General features: G+C 40.5%; 1 protein-coding gene across 1 annotated transcript; it reads left to right on the top strand.

The window, feature by feature from the left end:
• Positions 1–6,938: 6,938 nt before the first annotated feature.
• Positions 6,939–22,962, top strand: LOC111572487 (CTTNBP2 N-terminal-like protein). The gene is made up of 7 exons (XM_023276167.3): positions 6,939–7,053; positions 10,044–10,148; positions 18,410–18,643; positions 20,164–20,271; positions 20,464–20,652; positions 20,794–20,964; positions 21,128–22,962. Exons 1-7 carry the CDS (start codon positions 7,015–7,017, stop codon positions 22,094–22,096), a joined length of 1,815 nt encoding a protein of 604 aa, XP_023131935.2. The 5' UTR covers positions 6,939–7,014; the 3' UTR covers positions 22,097–22,962.
• Positions 22,963–23,561: the final 599 nt, after the last annotated feature.

The raw sequence follows: 23,561 nt of genomic DNA, 5'->3' as shown, positions 1-23,561 counted from the left end.
CAGTGTTCATATTAGATGTGCATATCTCCTTTGCTCTCCTTTGAATTACTGTATTGAATGTGTTGAAGATCATTTTCTGTCAGCCATGAATTGAGTTGTCTAAAATGGAATAAAATAATTGTCCTCAATTCCCATCATTAAAATTCACACTGCATACTTGTTATAGAGGAGCAGACACAAGGAATTAGACTTTTGGAGAGTGTAGCAGTCATTATGTGATTAAATTACCATTCATAATTTTTCTATCTGGTGCTTTTAGCCTGGATGGTTGCCTGGATAAACAAGCCACCTCTTCCAAAAGAGTTATGTGTGTGCTCCACATTGCGCCATTGTGTATTCAAATTACATTTTATAGTACTTTGAGTATCATTTCTGAGCAGGACAGAGACATGATATCTACAGACATTCACATTGCCATTTTACATTTATGCCTTTGAGAAATTTCTCACTTATCTGCATGAGTGGTATTGATCATGTTATATTGTGCACTGCAGAAATTAAACTATTATTCTTTTAATGGCAGTAAGCTCAGACACTTCATTTGAGACAAAGATAAAGGGTCAAGTATTGATGTAACATATTGAGTCCAGCAAACATGGTTTATTCCAAAGGTTTAAATTTCTTTCACACGTTGCATTTCAAGGTTTTAAAGCTACTTAGTTTGAAAAGTATTTGAGACTAAGATATCAATCATGTTTCATTAAGGTGACGTATTTATCGAACTTTTTCAACCCTACAGTGACTCATAGTCATCAAACTCAGGCCAATACTTCTCCCCGAGTTTACAAAAACAGCTCAACCTTCAGGAAAATGAACTGAGTTGTTTTCAGCTCAGACAGGGTAATAAAACAAGCCCCACGCTAATCAGCATATACTCCTGCTTTATAACTCACAGGCCTTGATAAGAAAGAAAGCAGTGGACATCCAAATTGATGAGGCTGGTTTGTCCGTTTGGAACATAAGAAAAGATCTTTGTCAAAAACTTGGTTAAAATGTTGCAGGCCGCTAATAAATCCCAGCAAACATACCAAGCATTCATTTGTCTCTCTTCACTTGTAAGCCTGTGATTTGTGATGGGCTCCGTTTTTGTCAGCTAATACTCAAGTGGGCTGTAGTTTATCTAAGCCCAGAGACTCTTTGTTGTCTCAGTCTTTTTCAGCTAATCCTTCCAAAGATCTGCTCATCTTTCAGTTACTGAAGTCAACGCGCACATGAAAAACTTCTTTGGGTTTTGCAGACTTTTAGAGTTCGGTCAATACTTTACAGCAAAACATTGTAAGTAAGCAACATGCCTACAGGTTACATAGGTACATACAGTGAATACATAAATAACAAAGCAGTCGTTAGATATTAAATTTCACACCCAGTTGCTGCCACGTGGTTAGAAAAGAAATGGATTGGTAACAGTGATAGGAATTGACTGCCTGAAGACACGCAACTACTCTGGGGATATGCAAATGATTCATCAGAACTGCTTCAAGGTCAGGCGCTCGGGCAATTTACATTTATCATGGCCACTGGCAAAACAAATCAATTTCCAAACCTCAGCCTCTTCATGCAATCAGGTGAGCTGAGCACAGACGATGTGAGTATTACTGACAGACTGACTCGCAGGGGGGTATTGAGAGGCTACATCTTCCCACACTCCTGAATACATCCTCTGTATGGGGAATCAGATGCAAAAAAGAAAGTGACAGATATGGAGCAATAGATGAATAACTAAAACCCCCACAGAACTGGGTGCCAGGCAACAGATGCTGATAACTGCCTCAGATTAGGTCCTAGATTGTCGCTGGCTCCCGCCAAGACACTGATGCTATATTTACAGCTCCATCTTTCCATCCCTCCTCTGATCATGTCTGTGCCACCATGGTGTGTCATCTACACATTATGTCCTGCATCTACGATGGAGTGCCAGGTGTGAAATAGAGATGAAATATTCATTCTGAATACCAGAAGACTCTCACTTAAGCAGCAAATAATACTGCAGAAGAAGGAAAGATTGAAGTTGTGTAGTGTTTTTATTCATGATACAGATCGGGGCCCCAGATGTTAGGGGTTAAATATTTCTTTGACAGTTTTGAGAAAACTTTTGTAATATTTTCCTCTGATGGAAGCTGGAACTATCACAGCTGAGGAAATGATAACCTTTAGGGAAATATTTCTTTATCCTTCAAGCAGCTATTTTGAATTTTAAAGTGTACTTTCCCCCCCACTCTGTTCCTTCAGTGCTAAGCTAAATGTCAATGTTCTGTTTAGACTTGGATTCAGCAGCTCACTGAAAGCCAGGGCACCTTTGAAATAAATGAGGTCCGGACTTGACAAAAAACACCTCAGTCAGCGATTAAGTCAGAGGAGATAAGAAAGAGAGTGTGGGGGAAGATTGGTGTGAAATAGTACAGAAGAGCAAAAAGGGCTGGTGCTGACACAACAAAATTTTGACTTGTAGGTCTTTCTTTTGAGGAGGATTCTTAGGACTGCACCGTTTGAGCATTAAGTTATTTTGTTCACAATTTTGTCAATAGAAAAGATTTATAAAAATACACAAAACAGAAAGAAAAAGAATTCAGAGAAATGCAGTAATATTATCAAGTGGAAAAGAGTGTTCAGATTCTTCACCCATGCTTGAATAGCAATACTGCAATATGGAAATATCATATCACAAGTGAAGGAGTGAAAATGTCCCTGAATTATGTGAGTGTTATTAATACAATGTACTGAATGCATAAAAAATGTTTAATAATGCAGAAAAAAAGATGTCCTACTGTTACATATTATACCATCACTGATCATTTTCAATATTTTATGTCTAATTTTAATGTAATGTATCACATTTTATAAAGTATTCAGGTGTTTTGTTGATAAAGTTTTGAAGTTTTACATATAAGTGAACCTCTTTTACTGGCTTTGCCAAATGACTTCACACAATGCTGAGCAAGCCTATTAGTGTCGGTAAATCTCTCGGCATTTTTTAGTGTACTGGAGTTTTAAATCTGGTGTCTGTGACAACATACTGGCAGTGATGTGTTTTGCGTCACCGACAATATTTAGTTTGCCAGAGCTGAAGACTGAAGCAACTGTAGCACTGGAGATGAAATGGGCTGCAGCAAGTACAGTTATGGCAGAAAACACCTAGGAGGCGTCCAAGAAAAGTTTCTGATGCTGCAGATAAAAAAAAAAGCAAAAGCAAAACAAAACTCAGCATTCAGAAGCATGATTACAGTCTAAAATAGGCATAAGCACGCACTGACAGTGTTTGTGTAATTACTGTCATTGCCAGAAGGGTTGGGCAAAAGTTTTGCACTGTAGGTTTAATTTGTGAAACAACTCGGAACTGTAGTTGTCAAATAAAGGCAGGAGAGAAGAGAATATTATAATATTTCAATCTCAAGTACATGGAGATCACATATAAAGTGGCACGAAATGGAAACGCTTCAGATAAGTAAAGTTACTCCAGATTTGTAATGCACCTCTGCATCCTGCAAAACCACTTTTTGATATTCTTCATGATTCCAAGAAAACATATTTTTTGCCAACTCCACTCTCCATCTGCCTCTACAAACAGGCTGAAAAAAAAAATCCCTTTTGGCAACACAGTTTTAAGCCACTAAACTCTGCTCCCACTTTTTTTTTTCTTCTCGGAAAAAAACTAACTAAATAGAAGACTTTGCACTGCCGATTGTTTGGAGAAAGGTAACAAGGACGCAGGAGTGTGAGGACACAGATTCTCCACAGCAGCCAGTCAGCAGGCTGAACAGAGCAGCTTAATTGAGGAGCCTGAAATAGAGACTCTCTATTAGGGCTGGAAAGGCTCCCTGCACCAACAGCCTATCAGGAGCAACAATTCTCTGACTGTGCTCTCTGTATACCCTCAAGATAGCAGAGTGAGAAAAAAAACAGGACATAATTATCAAATAGCACTAAGATGCTGCATAGTCATAGATGGGATGTGCATTTGTGTGGCTTGTGCCAGTTTAGCGCTGACACAAGGCGGTGTGTTCTACAACTTCAGGCCAAATTTCTTTGCTGAAATGCATGAAGGTTTTTTACTCTCTCCTCCAGCATTAGATTGCAGTGTTATAGGCGATCTTAAATCTCAGGCTGAGTATTTGATGATCGTGATCAGGAGTGCAGCAGCAGAATGACCTTCTGACAGCAATACATTAAACCAGTGAAAGTGCTTGATTGTCCATTATATTCACTCACAGTAATGGTGAAAAGCCTGCAAGTTCCGCACTATTCCCTGCATGTGCATTGGGCTGGTGGTCATTGGTTCTTTGACTCGTGTTGTGTGAGTATTGCACTCTACTGGCAGCTGCTGTGTATTACAGAAACAGCTGCAGCTTGCAGTTGAAGCAGCCTTGAATTTTCTGGTCTACGGCACAATGAATACCTCATCTGACTTTTGTCACGGGACATCTGGAGCTCTGTGCCTCACAGTTGATAATAACAAAAACAACAACACAGCTGTATCCCCCCCTGCAGAATTAGAATTCCCCAGTCAACTTAGTCTTGTTCCTGGGTGCCACTAATACAATACAGGAGGTGTAGGGTAAGCCTGTCTCTGAAATCCCAGAAAAAAACAGGGTAGAGTAATACCTCCAATTTATCCCGTTCTGGGAGCTTTCAGTTCTTTTAGTTCAGAGCTGACTGCTATATTAGCTCATCTACCGTCTGAAAACCTTTTGATTTCCCAAGTGACCTCAGAAACCCAGTGACATTTCTTCCACTTTCTCCAAAATGCACACAGACTTATTGCAGCTCTGCAGACTCTTACAGTGACTGTGCCACCAGATGGCAGTCAATAATACTGTAATCCTACAAATCCAGGAATCAGTGCAAGAGATGCTTTTGTTGGAATAAGTAATCATGCCAGAATATATCACATAACTGCTCAACAGATGGTTTACATGGTGACATTTATAACATTCATTGCTTATTTTATCACTACTGCAAGGTGAAATGACCTGGGGGGACATATGGATCGTAATTATGTTTTCATGTCTCCCTTTAATGTGTAGTATCTTGTTTATATTACATATTGTTTAAAGTACTTATCTAATTCCCTATAGCTAATTCATTATATATTCTGAATCAGGGGCGGATCTAGAGAAAAACTAATAGGGTGGCAAAGGGGTGCCAGATACATTTTAGGGGGTGGCATATATATATATATATATATATATATATATATATATATATATATATATATATATATATATATATATATATATATATATATATATATATATATATATATATATACACATACATATATATACATATATACATATATATATATATATATATATATATATATATATATATATATATATATATATATATATATATATATATATATATATATTTGGCAGATTCATGTGATGACTGGCATTGGTTTGTCCGTCTGTCTGTTAGCAACATTACTCAAAAATGGAATGACGGATTTGGATGAAACCAACCAGCAGGTGTTATCAAATTGACGCAAATACTGCTGAAATAAGTATGTTAAATAAGTAAATATCATTTGTATTAGTCTGACAATCCTAAACATGAGTTGTTCTTATTAGCTGTCAATCACAATGTCATTTGATATTTCTAGAAGGCTTCTCTTTCTTGAGAGTATTCAGAAATGGTAAAAGTGGCATTTTCCAGGCTAAAAAAATAATTCTCACTGTACTGAAGCCATACTGAGGTCATAAAATGCTGTCGACCTAGATTATTATTCTCTCTATTTATCACACTAAACTGAATACATACAACCTCCCACAATACTTCTATCTCCACATTCCAGGACATGATCTTTCTAAACAATGCCACAGCCATCCACCACAAAATTTTAGAACTACTTTCTACCTCATAACAACAGAAAGGTTAAATGCATTTTTCATAAAGCAATAAGATACAGTTATAGATTTAAACATGGAAACTTTCAACTACTGCAACAACAAATTATTTAGCATTGTTTTTAAATTCTGGGGTAAACTCAAAATTTTATCAAAGAAGACATATTTAGAACTTAAATACAGTGAGGCCTCAAAAGCATTATATTGAGTTTCCAGGATGTGATTTCTTGACTTGATGGCTGGATTTATAGCTTCATCTACAATACCGTAGCACTGAGTCCAAACTGTAGGGCCCACTGACCATGTAAATGTAGTCTTTAGGGGAAAAAAAGGTTTCTTTTTAGAGGAGTAAAAAAGATTTTGCAACTATGGGGCTTTACGGGGTTATGAAGACAAACAAATGATAACATCTGATGAAAGATTCAACAACCCAGCTCTATATCAGGTAGTTCAAATTAACTCGATTTTGACCAGTGGGGGAAAAATGCTACTAAGCCTGTATTTTGATGGATCAATAATATTTCAATAGTAATAAACCATCATCCTAATATGCAGAATAGCCCCCTCCGGAGTGTTACGTGTATATTGCACTGCTTTACATGCAAGACTTAAAACTGAGAATAGTTTTGTTTTTGTTTTTTGTAGTAGAGATGTTGGTACTTATTTTCTTTCAACATATTTCATATAATCAATATATGATAGCCCCAAAACAGTTTTAATTTCTTAAAGTATCGAGGGAGTATCTTAGAAATATAACACGATTATTACAAGAGATGACAACAAAAACTATACTGTGCAGAAATATGACTAGTGTCTCGATGCCAGACAAATAAAAGCAGAAGTCATACTGCAACGTTTCGTCCGGTAAAACATCTGTAAAGTCCTTAAAATAGTTTGCGTGCCTGTAAGAGACTCTTTAAGAAGAAGCAGGAGGACCCAAGACACACTAAACAAAGAAATCCAACTAAAATCCAGGAGGCGGGCCGCCGCTGACTCTGCCCACTTCTCTATAATCTCGCCTCTCATTGGGCAGCGCTCAGAGCTCCTCCTCGCCTATTGGCTCCCTCCGCCGTCACTCGGAACAGTTCTTGGCCGTCCAGTGTTAAGCTGCGTCGGGATCAGAAGACGCAAATCAAGTGAAACAAATCTTCTGACAGGAGAAAAGTTCATGCTGGAGTTTTCAAAGACCTCCGAGGGCTATATGAAGGTAAGAAAACCCACTGACAGCGTGTTTGTGTCGGCGACGTGGAGCTGGGGAGGATAATTTGCAGGTTTTCATCGTGTCTTTTGGTCCAAAGGGGGAAAAAAAGGAAAAAAAATAGCTAAAGTAGTCACGGCTACAGGCCGAACCGTTTGGACAGATGACATTAAATTGTGTTGTATTCGTGCAGAACACTTAAAGACTGAATAATTAAACGTATCCAACCACTTTTCAGCTCCTCACCATTCTCTCCTTCACTCCGAGGACCGTTTGATCTTCATGCTAGTGCTGATTGATTTCACTTGCAGTGGCTCCAGTTGTTAGTTAACCCTTAATTAACTCCTGAACACAGCAGTCTCACAGCTAGCAGCTACTTTGCTCCCATTTATTTAGTGTGAGTGTTTTAAGACTAAGCTTCGTTAGAGTCACAGTAGGTAGGAAGCTAAGTGAGGAAGCAAACTGGTGGCCTATACATAAATTAGGTTGGCTCACAAATCCAATTTAGTATCCAGACATGCTGCATCTGGTCGGTCATCCTGCCTAACACAACCAGGAAACCCAGCAGACGTCTCAGGCTCTACTTTTCCCTCATCTGACCCCCTTTTCTGTTGTGTTTCCAAAGTCTGGGACATGAATTTATGCTCTAGTTGTCTATTTTTTCTTTCTTTCCTCTTGCATTTTCTCTGTAAAACCAGCTGCAAGATGAGAATGATTAATTTTGGAGTCTCCACTAAACAAATATGAGGTCTTAATTCTAATTTTTGCAGCAATCACATTAAATTAGATTGCAGTCTGAAACAGTACATCGTTGTCATTGTAACTCTTGCGGTGATTTAAAGCAAGTTTAGCAGCTTAGAAACCCAAGACTTAAAAAAGAAGAATATTTAGTGGATTTCTTAGGATTAAAAAGAAGATTTTTTTCTCTTTCTGAGACTGTGCACAAACAGTCACAAGCAGCTACTAACAAATTGAAGGCCTCGTGCCTCTGGAGCAAAGCATATGTTTTTGCAGTAAAAGCTGCTGTGTGTTTTTAACAAGTTTACAGCGTTGCAGAGGAGGCACATGGCTGACCAGGCTTAAAACAAACACGGATAAAAGGATTACGGATCCAGGGCTTTCGTCATCGGAAGTGGAGCTCGATGAACGTGTGGGAATATTTGTATTTCCCATGCTATCACTCCATGTTTGTGTACCCTCCCGATTACAAACTCTAACTCAGGGGGATTAGGTGGAACAATATTAAATTGATGAGCATCCAAACAAGTTTGATGACACATGGATGCTCCCACTGGTCCAGACAGTTCTCACAACACGGCACACACACTCTCCTCACAGTGATTATGGTGGCCTGTGAAATTAGCAAGGCAGCCTGTAAACCAAAACCAAGGGAGGTGTGTGTGCTGCAGTTTAATTAGCATTTTACCCCTGTGGTTAAGCCACAAACCATGAGTGCTGCTAAAGGCAGAACTAAAACACTGAGTGGCTTCTTTGTGAGACGACGCTGCTGTAGGCTTCTCGTGCAGCTCTCCAGGGCTGAGGCTCATTCGTCTTCTCACTTCTGCATACTGTCCTGCAGAAAGCACGCTTTCTCACGACATTTTCAGGCTTCTTTGCTACTGATGCTAGTGGAGATAAGTAGGAAATATTGTAGCTTCTTGCTCAGATATAAAAGGCCAAGAGTTCCTGTCGCTCATTATGCAACCTCTGCTCAGAGAGATCAGACCACCCTCTCCTGATGACTTCATGATGTGGAAAGTTGTGGTGACCGCAGAGGGTTTAGAGCAGAATGAATGAATACTAGTTCAGGTGTGGATCAGAGGGGGGGAGGATTTTCTTGATGCTTCAGCCATATTACAGAAGGAATGTTTTGGCGATTCAAGCTACAATGTGTGTCTGTTATTAAGTAGTCAGTCGGCGTAGTGTTCATCTGCACACGCCCCACATGATGATTCTCATCTGAAAAAGGATGCTCAGTGTAGTAACATCAGCAGCTTTGATCTTATTTCAAAGAGAGGCCCGCATACATTCACTTGGGCTGAGTGTGGTTGGATGTTTGAGATGTGGACACCGCAGGGCTTGTCAGCAGAACCAACACAGCTGTGAGATTAGAGCGTAGAGACACTACAAAGAGACCACATCATATCTCCAACACAAAATAACTAACTGTCACGTTACCCATTATGAATGGCACACGCAGCGGGAAAACAAAACAAAGTGGCCCTATAGTTGACATTTAAAACTTCAGTTACATGCATGTTCTTAAACGCAGCTGCAGTGGTTTGGATGCTGGTAGATGAACAGTTTATTTGATGTGAGCTGTATGTGCTTGATCCATGTCAGCTTGTTATGTTGCCATATGAAATAAATGGGATATCTTGACCTCACATCGATTCAATTCAGCTCAGTTTTATTTATCTAGCACCACTTCACAACATAAGTAATCTCAGGCTCTTCACATAGTAAGGTTAAGGCCTTGCAATATTACATTGTAGAGATCGTATCCCGTCACATCTCAGTCGAACATTGAGATACTGCTAAACATTTATTGCATTTTTCCACAGATACTCGGTGTACCTGTGAGCTTTACCCAAACTAATGTGTCTGGCTTCTTTTAATGCAGGAGAAAAATGTTGTACATATTTTGCACACTGACTCTGCTTTGCAAAATTGCTCCCGCCCAAGATAATAACCACATACCCACAGAAAGCTCATAAATCAGCGAGCTAGATCAGATGTCTGTCTGGATGTCTGATTTTGGGAAATTGGAAAACAAGGGGCTGTGTTTCAAGGTGAAATGAAATAACTGTGAAATTGCCGTGTAGTTGTGGGAAAACATAAGAAGCGGTGATTAGTAGTTCCTATGCATTTTTCTCTTTTGAGGCTGCATAATATTCTGGTAGAATAAATCACAGTACACATTAGGCACAATCTGAACTACTACACATGTGTATTTAAAAAAAACAAAAAACCTTCTCTTTCATCTTTTTTCATCACAGTCCAAACTCAACATGGAGAGTCTGACCAAGCCAGAGCTGCTGATGCTTTTCAGCATCCTGGAGGGAGAGCTGGAGGCCCGGGACCTGGTCATCGAAGCCCTAAAGGTATTCATCATCAGAGCTGGTATCAGTTATAACGCTGAAATGACTCTCTGAACAAAGTGTCTTTTTCATTGCACAACCTGAAGCTGAAAGGTGTATGTTAAATGCAGGTAGTTTAGTGACAGTAGCTGTGATCGGGTTGAAGTGGATGATGACAGGTTTTCACAGCAGTGACGGACTGTCTGTAGAAGTGAGTCAAGTTAAGCTTAGAAGGATAATACTGGCTTATTTTAATGTGGTTTATTGCCTAATAATGTGGGTGCCGTGGCTCCATGGGTCATGTTTGCGTTTCACTTTGCACAAAATGGCGTATATCTGGGGAACTTCAAAGTCAAAGTCAGCTTTACTGTCAATTCTTCAATATGTACGTGACATACCAAGAATCGAAATTACGTTACTCTCCCTTCAAACTTTAGCACCCCTGTGTGATTTTTTTTCTTCCACGGAAAGTAAACAGAAATTAGCTGCCTGGAATGACCATGTTGCTGACTGCAATTAGGGATGTCCATCTGAGGATACTTGTGTTTGACTTCGTCACCCTGCATAATCAACATTATATGCTGGGTTGTTTACATGACAAAGGCAAACATCGTCATAGGTGGCAAAAAAGGACTTTAGATACACAAATTTAGCCGCTGTAGTGGGTTGGGAGGTTGATATGGGCATTTTGATACTTTTCCTTTGCTGTGAAAACATTCCACTTTTGGAGTCTATTTTATTCATCCATCCATCCTACCATTATCTATACACCTCTTAATCATCATTGGGGTTGTGGGGGGCGCTGAAGCCTATCACAGCTGACTTAGAGCAAAGGCAGTGGACACCCTGGGCAGGTCACCAGTCTATCACAGGATTACATATAGAAACAAACAGTCACACTCACATTCCCACCTACGGACAAATTAGAATTACCAATTAACTTCAGTATGTTTTTGGACTGTGGGAGGAAGCTAGAGTACCTGGTGCAAACCCACGGAGGGAGAACATGCAAACTCCATGCAGACAGATCCCAGGCCCATGCCAGGATGCGAACCAGGGATCTTCTAGCTGTGAGGTGACAGTGCTAACAACTGAGCCACTGTTTTGTATTATACATATTTAAACTGAGAAATATAAAGGATATACATATACCTATACATACCTAGAAAGCTTGTAATGGAGGGCTGTTGATGACCTAGATGTTCACAAAATTGTAGTCTGTTTCAAAGTCTGACAACATTTAGTGAAGTTGAAATTCAACCTTACTGACCCTGTTGATGCGATGGCAGCACTTTCATTTAAGTAAAAGCAAGCATTTTGAAATGTGCAAAACCATCTGTCTGTGACTGTGAAGTTAATATTCCTCTGTTCCTGGGTTTGTCCAATTTCCTCTAAGCAGACTACTGTCTGTGCCTCCAGAGAATGGAGTAAGTCTTTCGGAGTGTTGTCTCATAAAAACATAAGTCATCCTTTTCATAAGCTGAGATGAGTGGATGCATCAGTGAACTCAAACATAAACTCAATTAGAAGTAGTCACAGTGCGGATGGGGTAATGTCAGTTCACACTGAGCAACTGGTTCAAACCTTAAGATGTCTTACTTTGGTTGGATTAATGCTGCGTTTCAATTAAAGGATTGTTAGGCTATTTTCCCATACTGTGCCATGACCTGCAGGTTCTCCTGTTCTCTGTGACGGTCTGTCTGTTGCCTTAAAGATGTCTTGTTATTTAGGCACTTTGATGCTGTTAATAAACCAGGGATTTAAGATGAGCATTGTGTTAGAAACTTGCTGAGGCAGAATTTCTGCAAAATTGGCCATACCTCTCTGAAACTTTTATACAAGTCTGCAAACTTTATCCTCGCCATTAATATTCGAGCTGTACAGCCATTACACTCTTGGAATGCTATTCACTTTCTTAGTGTAAAATCACCCTTGAAAGAACCAAAGTGGAAGGGCTGCCAGGAGTTTAGAGAGCAGCACTCGAAGAGAGCCTAGTGCTGAACGTTCATGTGTTGTGTCTAGACCACATTCCTACATCTCCCCAGGGATCTGGCCATCTAAGGCAAGAAGAGTTACAGCACACCGGGTGCCTGATGACTCAATGTGAGCGAGAGTAGGAGTGAACAAATAAACATCGGCCTTAACTGGAGCTAGAGGGGAATATGGCTGTGCTTCTTTCATAGTTCCATCTGCGCAGTCTGTTAACCCATTCATCCCATCATATGGATCACTGCTGCAGTGTGAACTCTTCAAATGCTTTAGAAACGGTGCATTTACAAACCTACAGCACAACAAGTGGAAGAAAGAAATTGAGGAATTGGTTGTTTTGAAGAATATTTCATATTAACTGAAAACCTTTTATTCCAGTAACCTCCAGTTAGAACTTTTAATCAGTATCCTGCAGGATTCATACCTTTCCGCTGCTTTGCTGTTGAGTATTGACAATGTGGAATCTTTGGTCTTGCCCTCACATGAAAGTAGATGGTTATCAGTACACAATTGCTGGATGGTTTGCCATGAAATTTGATCCAGACGTTCATGGTCCAGAGACGACAGATTCTGCTTTGGTGATACTCAGCAGCTTTGTGAGTTTTGACTTATGCAGTGAAATATGTCAACCAGGGCTGTTACTGATTGTCAGTAAATCAGTTTATTACCATTTAACCAATTGAAAATACATGAGCCCATAAACCAGAGGGTGAGCGACATGCATGTAGGAAAATTTATTTTACATTAGTTGTAGCACTTGGTTTTAGCCACCAGATGCAGCATGTTATTGTTCAATGAGATGGAAGACAGCAGTTTGTGTCTAGTAGTGTAGCGACCAAAGATGCGGTCACTTTAATCTGACTCACCGGATATAGGTTGCAGGTTTAAGTCTGATCATTTTATTGGGAGTCCTCCCCTGCTCCTTCCACTGTCTGTGTGTTACTGTTTTCTTCGCCCTGGGCAACAACAAAGCAACAATCTCCAGTTTGCAACCCACAGCACTGAAGATGAAGATGAAAGTTTTGAAGAGGATTTTGATCGTGCAGTATCACTATCCATCCACAGTGCTTGGCTCTCTGCGTGTAGATTTTCCACCGTCACTATTTTGAGAAAACACCTCAAGCCACATCCTTCGCTCAGCCTCACCCACGATGACTGTTATTGGTTTACAAAAATACAAACAGAATGTTTATTTCCCCTCTAACAGAATGATAATGTGATGCAGCCAGACCATTATGTTCTACAGAATGGGCTGACTAAGCCAGACTACAAAAACTACAGGCAGTTTTGTGCTGGCAAGCAGAGAGCACTGTGGGGGTTTAGATAGCAAAGGGCCACTATGACAAAGACGTCTGTGGCGGTCAATGCTTCTGGCCAGAGCTCATATTTTAAAGACAGGCCAGAATTTTCTAGGACTCGTTTCCTATTGCCGAATGGCTGGTGTCACTAAGCCATTTAGAATAGAATAGAATAGAATATCCTTTATTAGTCCCACAAGAGGAAATTTGCAACATCACAGCAGCAAAGTGACAGTAAGAAAAGCAAGAAAATACAACTATAAATTAAAGAGGTGAGGTATACATGCTATATATATAATATAAATGAGAAAAACAAGAACACAAGAATACTAAGGACACAAATTTAAAAATAGTGACACGAATGAATTGCATACTAATACGAGTGTTTGCGGTTTGAAAGAACTCATGATGGAATAATGTCCGCTGCACCGTATTCATGTTATTGATCAATCAGTTATTGGTTATAATGCTACTTATGATTTGGCATTTGTCATCATCTGCATCAATAGCGGCAAATTTTGTTGTGATTCTTCCACTGACTTCACTCACTCATTCACCTTCCCCATTAGCATACCTTGTGGTAACTTTGATGATCCTTTGACTTTTCAGAGACTGACGTCAGGTCAGAGTTTATCTAAGGCTTTGGTTCACGACAAATACCTGCAGAACTGGCAGTCCCGTCTGCCTCATCTATATTTGTATTCAACACTAATTGGCGAATGCTAGCACATGGCCAACAGAGATTAGAGAAGTAGGTCCAGTCATGTTCCTCATGTCTGCCTCGATCGATGTGTCACTACTGCACTGTCAGTGACATGTGAGAAATGTTAAGCTAAACACAAATCACCATGGTAATCACACCCAGCAGTGCAGATTTCATCTGTAGCTCTCCTCTCTCAGTGTTTTTAAAAATAACATTCTTTCTTTCAGCGATTTTCTATTCGATATAATTTAAGTGCAGGATATCAGTGGTTACCGGTGTATTTTTTTTATGGTATTCTACTCTGTGTTTAATCATGCAGAATTATCAGTGGCATTCTAACTATCCACTGCATTTTTTCCCTTGTGACTCACTTCTGCAGCTGCTTACACTGTGGCTTTCAAAAAGAAGTCAATCACTGGCAACGCTCATATTTGGCACACAAAGCCCTGCAGTGATCCAGTAGTCTGCTTTGGTTTGGGGAAGGACTGCGTGTCTTTACTTTAAGTTCAAAAGGGACTCAAATATGGAAATGAGCCTTTAATTAGCTGTCGAGTTCACATGGTGTGGTTGACTAGGACTTCCAAATGGAGCTGCTTCAAACAGCTTACCTTGCGCGCTAAAATAGGAAAAGAGTAATTTTGTTTCTCGGCCCGCGATGCATCAGCTGATTTGATTCAGCGTCAGTTAATGCAGCACTTATTGCATTTTATCGACAGTGATTATGATGGATAGTGGTTTTCAGATACTTTACTGAGCAGAGAATGTTAATTACATGCATGAGCATTTCAGACTTCAACAATTTGCCAAAGCAGCTTTGAAACATATAGGACTCCTGGGAAAGAAGTTCATGTATCACTTTCCTTTTGTATCATACAGATCTTGCTGCCAACATTGCACGGCTGAAAGAGTCCAGGCATGTGTCAGCAAAAGATAAGCTGGATTTGAACCAGTGTAGCCATGGCAGAAAGACGGCATCCCAAGCAAAGGCACGCACGTTGCCAAGAAATGCAGCCAACAGACAAAGGCATGAGTGATGATGCGAGACTGTGATGCATAACAGCCATGAACTTAGCGGTTCTGTGTTGTATGTGTACAGTATGATGTAATGAGTAAGCTCTGGTAAATTTGGGTGCAAAGTACTAAATAAGTGTTAGAAATGTTTCCTGTAATCCCTCTTTTTGCTCCCTGTGCTCACTGTGCAACAGTGGAGGATTGATGCAGAGTTAAACAGCCTCTCTTTGTGTTGCGGAAGCGCATATCTGTGTGTGCATTGAAGAGGCTGGGGAGCCGACTGAGAAGGGGAGAAAGAAGCACAGTCTGTGTTTATGAGGGAGCTTTTGTCAAAAAGGGGTTTGTGAATTTGAAAAAAAAAATCCTGACAGTTTAAAGGCTAATTATCTAGCTATTGTAAAGTGTGTACTGTGCACAATGAAAAAATGGGGGGGGAAAACTGTTTACATGTCTTCTTGAAACTCTTGGAAGTAAAACAGTTCTACATTTTGTCATTTTCTCATGTACATTTCTAAATTAATGGCGCACAAATCAAGTGGTTTCTGCTGCAGCAATTTTAGTATGTAATGAAAACTGATGTTAGCGTTACTTAATCTATGACTGTAAAGTGACACATCAGGGCATACAGTCACTGATGGGAACAGGGATGGGCTGTAGGCCAAGTGTCTGAACTTCTTCCAAAGATTTCTCTTCTTTAACCCCTTGAAGCCTGAATTTATTTACAATTAAATTTAAAAAAAAAAAAAAAAACAAACAGTTTTGGTGTTTTTGTTTTCCAGCTGATGCTAAAATAAGTGGAGATTGTTAATTTATCTATTACACATAGAACATAGATATATAATAATAATAACAGATATGCAATAATTAGGTCCCACTCCGACCAGTCCTGCCAGAAACCAGTGCTTGCAAAAGGTTCCGAGGTCCGTATTGAATATGCACAGACCGGCATTGGGGGAATGGATACGCTATCTCACCTGCAGTCTGAATGAAAGTAGTATGTTGCGAATTTGCAACAATAGGCATCAAGGGGTTAAAATCAGGTGCTGTCTTGCTCAGAGTATGCCGTTTTGAGGCTTAGTGTTTGTATAAAGCATTATTTTCTTTGGAAACAAACCCTGAACTGCAACACTGTGAGTACAAGAACGACTGACTATGCCACATTTACAAGCTCTTCATTGCACAAAAGTCACTTACTGAAGTGCTGAGTGGCGATTGGGCTTTCGATAGCACTCGCATTTGAGAGGCATTTTTGAATTCTCCTGGGCGCCCCGTGTTTTCCTGCTTCACCCCTCTATGCTGTTTGATCCGCCTTCACACCATCCTCAGCGGACTGGATCAAATGACAACAGCAAAGCCTCACAGCCTTGCCCTCCTCTCTTTGTGTCAGATGAGCCAATACTGAAGATGTAGAAAATGACAATCAGAAAGCCTCTGATCTCTCGTGGAACATTGTTTAAACTTTGCGTTTCTATCAGAATCCATTCATCAACTCTCCCTGTGTTTCTCAGTAAGCAGCTGAGATGAGTCCGCTTCATAAACTTCATAAAAACTATTTTAATTTGCTTTGACAAGACCTAGTAAGTTCTATAGAAACGTACTCAACAGAATAAAGAATCTGTATTATTTATTGTTTTGCCACACAGTTCCCTCTCAGTTCCACCTCCTGCTGCTGAGCATAAATCTGCCCCTGCATATGAAATGTCAGTCATATCAGAATGTCTCCATTACCACTGCAGATGTGGCTTTTGAATCGGTTATTTGCAGCATGAGGGAATTATTCATAAATTCTCTCACCTCATAGTGCACCGATACCATATGCACCTCATTAAGCGGAGCAGATATCCCCCTATGGTGACTGATCCGCATTATATCCACTTTCTTGTCAGTGTCATTATAAAATGCAGTCTTTCCTGTATCAGCTGCATATAGTCACAGTGGGTTTTCTCTGCCACACTACACCCTGGCCTGATGTTACATTACGTAGATAAACTGCAGTAAGATAAAAAGGTTAGAATTTTGGAAAAAAGTTGTACTTGGTGTTGCCTGATACTTTAGCAAAGGCATCAAAAGTACTGAAAAGCAAAGTACTGAAAAAGAAAGCTTATTTGCAACCATAGTTGCAAAACTCATAGTCCTACTCAAATATTGTGCCGTTCAGAAGGAGTCATGGTATATCTGTGCACTCAGCTGTATCACCCACCCAACGGCACAATGGCGGAATATTGCTCTGCGGGCCTGTCCTCACTCCTGACTACACTTTAACTTCTCAAGTAATCTCAGTATCAGTCATCAGGAGCTCTGTCCTCACCCTGCCAGAGAGGATACTGTTCTCTCTAATCTCTTGATCCTCTTTTGTTGAAACCTCACGAAGACACACTGCCAGCTCTGCCACAGCCCTCCTCTCCCTCTCCCTCTCCCTCTCCCTCTGTCACTTCAGCCCGCTTTTTCACGACAGGCCTAAAGGCATCTGCTGAACCTGAAATGTCTTGCTGCTATTATCCCTCCTTTGTCATGAGTTAAACAGAGAACAGGTCTGCCTTGGCGAACGCCCAGTCTGGAGCAGCTGTCCTGCTAAAGATAGACAGACACGCACCATCTGTTGCTCCTTCCTCCTGCTAGCGCTCATTCTCCTGTATTTTTTGTGCATTTCCTCTCTCTCTAGTCTCCTTCCTTTATCTGCTGCTTATTTATCAGGCTAGTATTAAATGATGGCGATCATGCTGTGCCAAACACAGTTGATTTGATTTCCTGTTTTAATGGAACAGAAATGACAGCATGTGTTCAGTAAAATTATAACTGCCAGGGATTATAATTACGACATCATACAATCATGTTCAGTGCTGTGGATTTCATTTGTTTGACTCATGGATACTGCCTGCTTAAAACAGTTGCACCTAGGATTAGATATCCATTATCCAGACACTTTAAGGATAATATTATAGTATACAGTAGTGCAACTCCTAGACTGATAAGATTGCAAGAGTTTACAGCCATACTAGCATCTTTGAGGCTGTTTTTAGGCACAGAGGAAGTTTGAGCTAAACGCTGACATCAGCATGGTGACATGGACAAAGAGACAAAGCTAATTTAGACCATGTTCCTCATCTTAATTTAGCACATCAGCAAGCAAATATGTAGAAATTGAGAACCAAATGAGTGGTCATAAGCCACACTAGAGGCAGAAAAGTGGTCCCAAAAACAATTTCTACACACATTCTACAGCCAAGTTTCACACCTTCTGTAAAAAGACAAAAAGTCTGACTCTCTTCTCGTGATCTCTTCAGGCCCAGCGTAAAGAGCTGTTTATCCAGGAGCGCTATGGAAGGTACAACCTCAGCGACCCCTTCCAGGCCTTGCAGAGAGACAATGAGGCTGTGGGAGGTCAGAGCAAGGATCCCAGCTGTTCTTCCTCCAACTCCAATCCCCTGGTGGTTCTCAAACTGGTGGTGAGCCACTGCAGGAGGATGCAGGAGAAGATGCTGGCCCAGCTGGCTGCAGCTGAGAACAGGCACAGAAGGGTGAGTGTGGATGTGTAGTTTTTAATTAGAGGAGCCAGAAATTAGCCGATTCCTTTCACATGTTTCAAAAAATGAGTTGGTTAATAAAGATAAAAGTGAGTCTCAGCAGTGGGAAAATTAATAAACCAACACTGGTGACAACAGAATCTTGACATACTGAATTAATTACATTGTATCACCTCTGTCCATCAAGACTTTTTGTTTTCATTTTCTTTTCAGGAACAGCACAATGAAAAAGTAAAAACTGATTTCTTTCAAAGAGGGGTGCAGACATTCAAAAGTACCGTACACGTGATAGGTAACCAGCATGAATAGAAGGAAAATACAAATAAAACACCTGTAAACTGATAACACATTTATAGTCTGTAAACACACCATGATGTGTAGACATCCTTGTTTCCTGGCTAACTTTTGATTGTAAGATTCCTGTAAATTTGTGCAATTGTTATCTTCATTATTATTATCAAATACCATGTGTCATTTATTATATCAATATTTCATACCAAGACCCAAATAACTTCTTGTTCAGATAAGAATATGAGACAGAAGGTAAGATTGGCTTTTATGATAGTGGTATTCAAATGACTGTTGTAAATTCTGACTTAGAATGAATGAAGTAATAATGAGAATAGTGAGGTCACAGTAAGTAACAAGAAAAGCACTCAGAGAGCGCAGTACTCCACCAAGGCTGCTCAGTCATTGTATTATTTCTGACGGCTGAAATCTTGAAAAAATTTGTGGTAGAAATCACGGCGACATAGAATGTGGCCATTTAATATAGATGTACCCACAAACAAAATGACCTTGCGCTGAGCACAGGTGTGTGTTATGCATGTGTATGTTATGTACGGATAACGAATCGCGTGACCTAAATATGTAGCAGGTGGCCGAAATTGATGGGACTTGGAAACACCCCCACAATTTAATCAATTGTTCCTTGTATCATTTCTGATGGATAAGTCCTGAAAAGTCCACAGCGGTGGATTTGTAGTAGGATCTCAATCATGTGATCGTCAGCAGGCAGCTGACGTAGTGTTCAATTGTTGTCATAGTTACAGTGACGCCATGCTGCTATCTCGCAATGATACAGAAATCTTTAACAAATCCCTGGATCCAGACTATAAGCCGCATCACTGCCAAAATTTAACGAGGTGGTCCTTGTGTCATTTCTGACTTTCCCTGAAATTTTCCTCTAAATCCGTTAGTCCGTTTTTAAGCAATGTTGCGCACAAACAGACTAACAGACGGACAAACGCACACCGATCGTCGCATAATAAAAAAGGAAAGAATGAATTGAACAAACAAAGTATTCCATCACTGCCAGAGGAAAGCAAAGCTTTGTAAAAACCACAGAATGAAGATAATATGCGGTTGTTTATGTCACTTTCCACCAGCATCTGTGCTTATTGTGCAATGGAGCAATATTGCTTCACAATAACCATTATTATCCTTAATATCCAGCAGACCAAGCTCTGTGAAATGATTTTATTCCCAAATGTTCCCTGCTGTGTTTGTTTCAGGTTATTGCAGACCTGGAGGAGGAAAAGCGGAGGCATGCTGAGGACACAGCAGAGGGAGATGATGTGACTTACATCCTGGAGAAGGAGAGGGAGCGCTTACAACAACAGGTGCCCTCTGATTAATTGTACAAGAGATATTTATCCAAAATGTGCTCTGTAAATCAAATAGGAGTCAGTGAGCAGTGGTCAGGATTATGAAGGAAACAATAACCACTCGTTTGTGTAAAGGCAGCAGAAGCAAGGTTTTCCACTTCTTACCTACAAGTTTGTTGATTGTGTGTCTTTTCTCTGTCCTTCTAGCTGGAGTTTGAGCGCAGCCAAGTTCGCCGACTGGAAAAAGAACAGCGGAGGATTACTGACCAGCTCGAAGAAGAACGGGCTCAGCACAAACAGCTCTCCTGTGCTTTGGCCAAAGAGTGCAAATGGGCGAGCGCCAGGGCTCTGGAGGAGGGTCACCGGCTGACTGAGCTGAGCTGGAAACTTGACAAGGTATTAACGTTTTGAATTCAAGTTAGACCGTTCATTTCACTTCTTACTCTTAGCACGCGCTCTTTGCTTGTACTGTGTTTGACAATTGTTAGGCTTTCATTGTTTTGTCAACTGCTGCTTCACTGAGCTGTTCTTATTTAGGAAAAAGAGGCTTGTCATGGCCTGAGAAAAGAGCTGGAGGACGAGAGGACGAGAGCTCTGAGGATGGAGGCGAGGGTGGAGGAGCAGCTGGCTGAGTTTGACACAGAGCGTGAACAGCTCCGCTCACGTTTGAAGAAAGAAGAAGCTCATTGTCGTCATCTCCAACAACAGGTGTGAACACTTGGATACGTGCATTTCTATGGAGAAAGCAGTTTTTGCATCGTTCATCGCATTACTTCATATAATCTCAGCGCAAGAGAAGACAATTAACTTAGTTGTACAGTCAAATGTATGCTTTAAAAATGATTTTTTCTCTTCCTCTTTTTGTGATCAGGTAGAAGAGCTGAAGAGGAAGCTAGGGGAGGTGAACACGATGAAAGACAGTAAAGAGGCAATTACTGCTCCAGTGGAGGCAGGAGGAAAGGAGTGGGCCACAAAAGTAGCTCCAGGAAAGACATTAGTAGACACTATTAAAGTTGAGGACATTGAGGAAGACAGAAACCAGACACTTGTGCAGCCAAAAGTCAACGGTCACTATCACCCAACGGAGACCAATGGGGATCGTAGTTCAAACAGCGCCCTCTCAGAGAAGACATGCCTACAGAATGGGAACGAAAATCCTCCAAATCATCAGACCCAGATGTCTTCCTGCAGTGCTGTGTCCCCCACTCTCCCTCTTTCCTCCCCCTGCGCCTCACCTGTTCTTGCCAAACGCCCACCAGGCAGTCCGAGTCCTGGGAGCTATCAGTCTCCCTACCAGGCCGGGATCAACCAGCGTTTCCACGCTGCTCGTCATAGGTTCCAGGGTACTGCCGATCCAGAGCCGCAGTCCCAGGCTGTTCAGCCAGCTTCTCCTCTGTCGCCCAAGGACCTCGCTTCTGTGACAAGCAGCTCCTCCCCAGAAGCCAGCCCAGTCAAGCAGATGGCCCGGAGCACAGTCACTCAAGTTCTGTCCCGCTTCACCACCGCCCAGCAGAGTGCTGCTCCAAAGCTCGCCACACCAAATAGCTCACCCTTTGGTACAGACTACCGCAGCCTGGCAGCACCCTTGTCTCCAGTCGTTGGAAGGGCTGCCGGGGCGGCTGCCCAGGGGATCAGATCTCCCACCATCCCCAGGGCAGACAGGGGCAACCCTCCACCCATCCCACCTAAGAAGCCCGGTCTAGCCCAGGCTCCTCCCTCCCCGGCCACAGTGCCACGGTCTGCCAGCCATTTCTCTGACGGCCCCCTCTCAGGCAGCTGTGGTCTTACCTCCAGCCAGGAGGGGGTCAAAGAACTGGACATGGTGGTTTCATCTAATTAACCCATCATTTGATCTGCTGAGAAATGAGTCAGTTGCTGCTCTGTTTGTGGCATTGTACACAGTTCATAATTATGATGAAGATAGTGTCTTGTACGTGGCAGGATTTATGTCATTTACCCATTTCAACAAAGGTCCCTTCAAACACTGTTACACTATATTGTATTTATTTTAAATATGCATAGAGGCACTATTGTAGGTAGTAGTTACGGTAAGTTAAATATGCTAATGAGCAATTAGAACTGAATTTAACTTTAAAAGGTGCCAATACTGTATCTTGGGCACACTGTACTGTTGCAGTATATTCTTTTCATGGTGTCATATTTCCAAAGGATACAAAACAAACGTATTAACTGATGAGGTATTAAACTGATATATTTGTATCCCTGTACTTTGTCCATAGTATGTTGCTTTTTTTAATAACAAATAATAATTTCTAAATCATTCTTGGACAATGTAAGCCAGTCTCGTTTCAGAGTGCACTCATGTTTTTTTTAAAAATAAAACTGTTTAGCTAATTTTATAAAATGTTCCTTAGTTATTAAATGTATGATAGTTTTACACATCAGATAATCTGAGCAGTGTCATGCTCTTGTGTACTACTTTAATGTTACATAGTTATGATTATCATATAGGCTCAGATTATTTGCAGGCACCGTTTGTACAAGATGTTTTTTGAGATTAATGATTGTGATGAATGTCAAGCATGTCATTTATAAGAAATTGTAAAACACAAGTATTTTATAGTCAGACATATCTTTGATTTCTATTACAACCCAACAGCCATGTTGGTTCTCTGCTATTATCAGATTCTTTACAGTACTTTGTAGGCTGGAAAGTAACATATTTAATAAATTTATCTGAAGATAGTCGCATATTGATCTCTTTATTTTCACTACCACAGGAATTATGTTCCCAGGAGGCAGTGGTTTAGATATTAATGCCAGTAGTGCTACTAATCTGAAGAAGAAATTTGTTTACAACTTTTACTTGGAAAGGTTTATTGTAGGGCGCAAGTATCCATTCTCGTTATTATCAATTAATCTGTCAACCATTTCCCCCCCTTAATTGAGTAATCATTTCTCTATTAAAGTATCAGAAATTGACAGCCTTATGTCATGTAGTCCCATAACCTTTTTAACTAAAAAGAATGTCCAGCGATACTAGGTTTACTGTCAATTATGACAAAACACATCTAATCCTCACATGCCACAAGCAGGAATCAGTTAATTCATGTGTTATTTTTGCTTGAAGAATGACTATAATTAAAAAATAAATCTGCTAATCAACTCTCAGAATAATTGCAGTCAAATTTTCTGTTGATCAGCTAACTGATCAAACATAATTAGGATTCCAAGCGTTAATAAACTTTACCAATAATCATGCAGAGTATAAAACGCTGCCCTGCCTCATAAAATCTGAAATTCAACAGATAATGATATGGTGAATGAATGCATTTAAATGGAAG

Source organism: Amphiprion ocellaris, chromosome 5 (assembly GCF_022539595.1).
Source record: "Amphiprion ocellaris isolate individual 3 ecotype Okinawa chromosome 5, ASM2253959v1, whole genome shotgun sequence".
NCBI classification, from domain to species: Eukaryota; Metazoa; Chordata; class Actinopteri; family Pomacentridae; genus Amphiprion; species Amphiprion ocellaris.
The sequence above is the reverse complement of the archived record's forward strand: the minus strand, read 5'-3'. Positions and strand labels throughout refer to the sequence as shown.

Coding starts and splice junctions, on each gene's coding strand:
- LOC111572487 (XM_023276167.3), top strand. CDS start 7,015: ATGCTGGAGTTTTCAAAGACCTCCGAGGGCTATATGAAG. Junction 18,644..20,163: donor CTGAGAACAGGCACAGAAGG/GTGAGTGTGGAT, acceptor TGTTTGTTTCAG/GTTATTGCAGACCTGGAGGA. Junction 20,272..20,463: donor GGGAGCGCTTACAACAACAG/GTGCCCTCTGAT, acceptor CTGTCCTTCTAG/CTGGAGTTTGAGCGCAGCCA.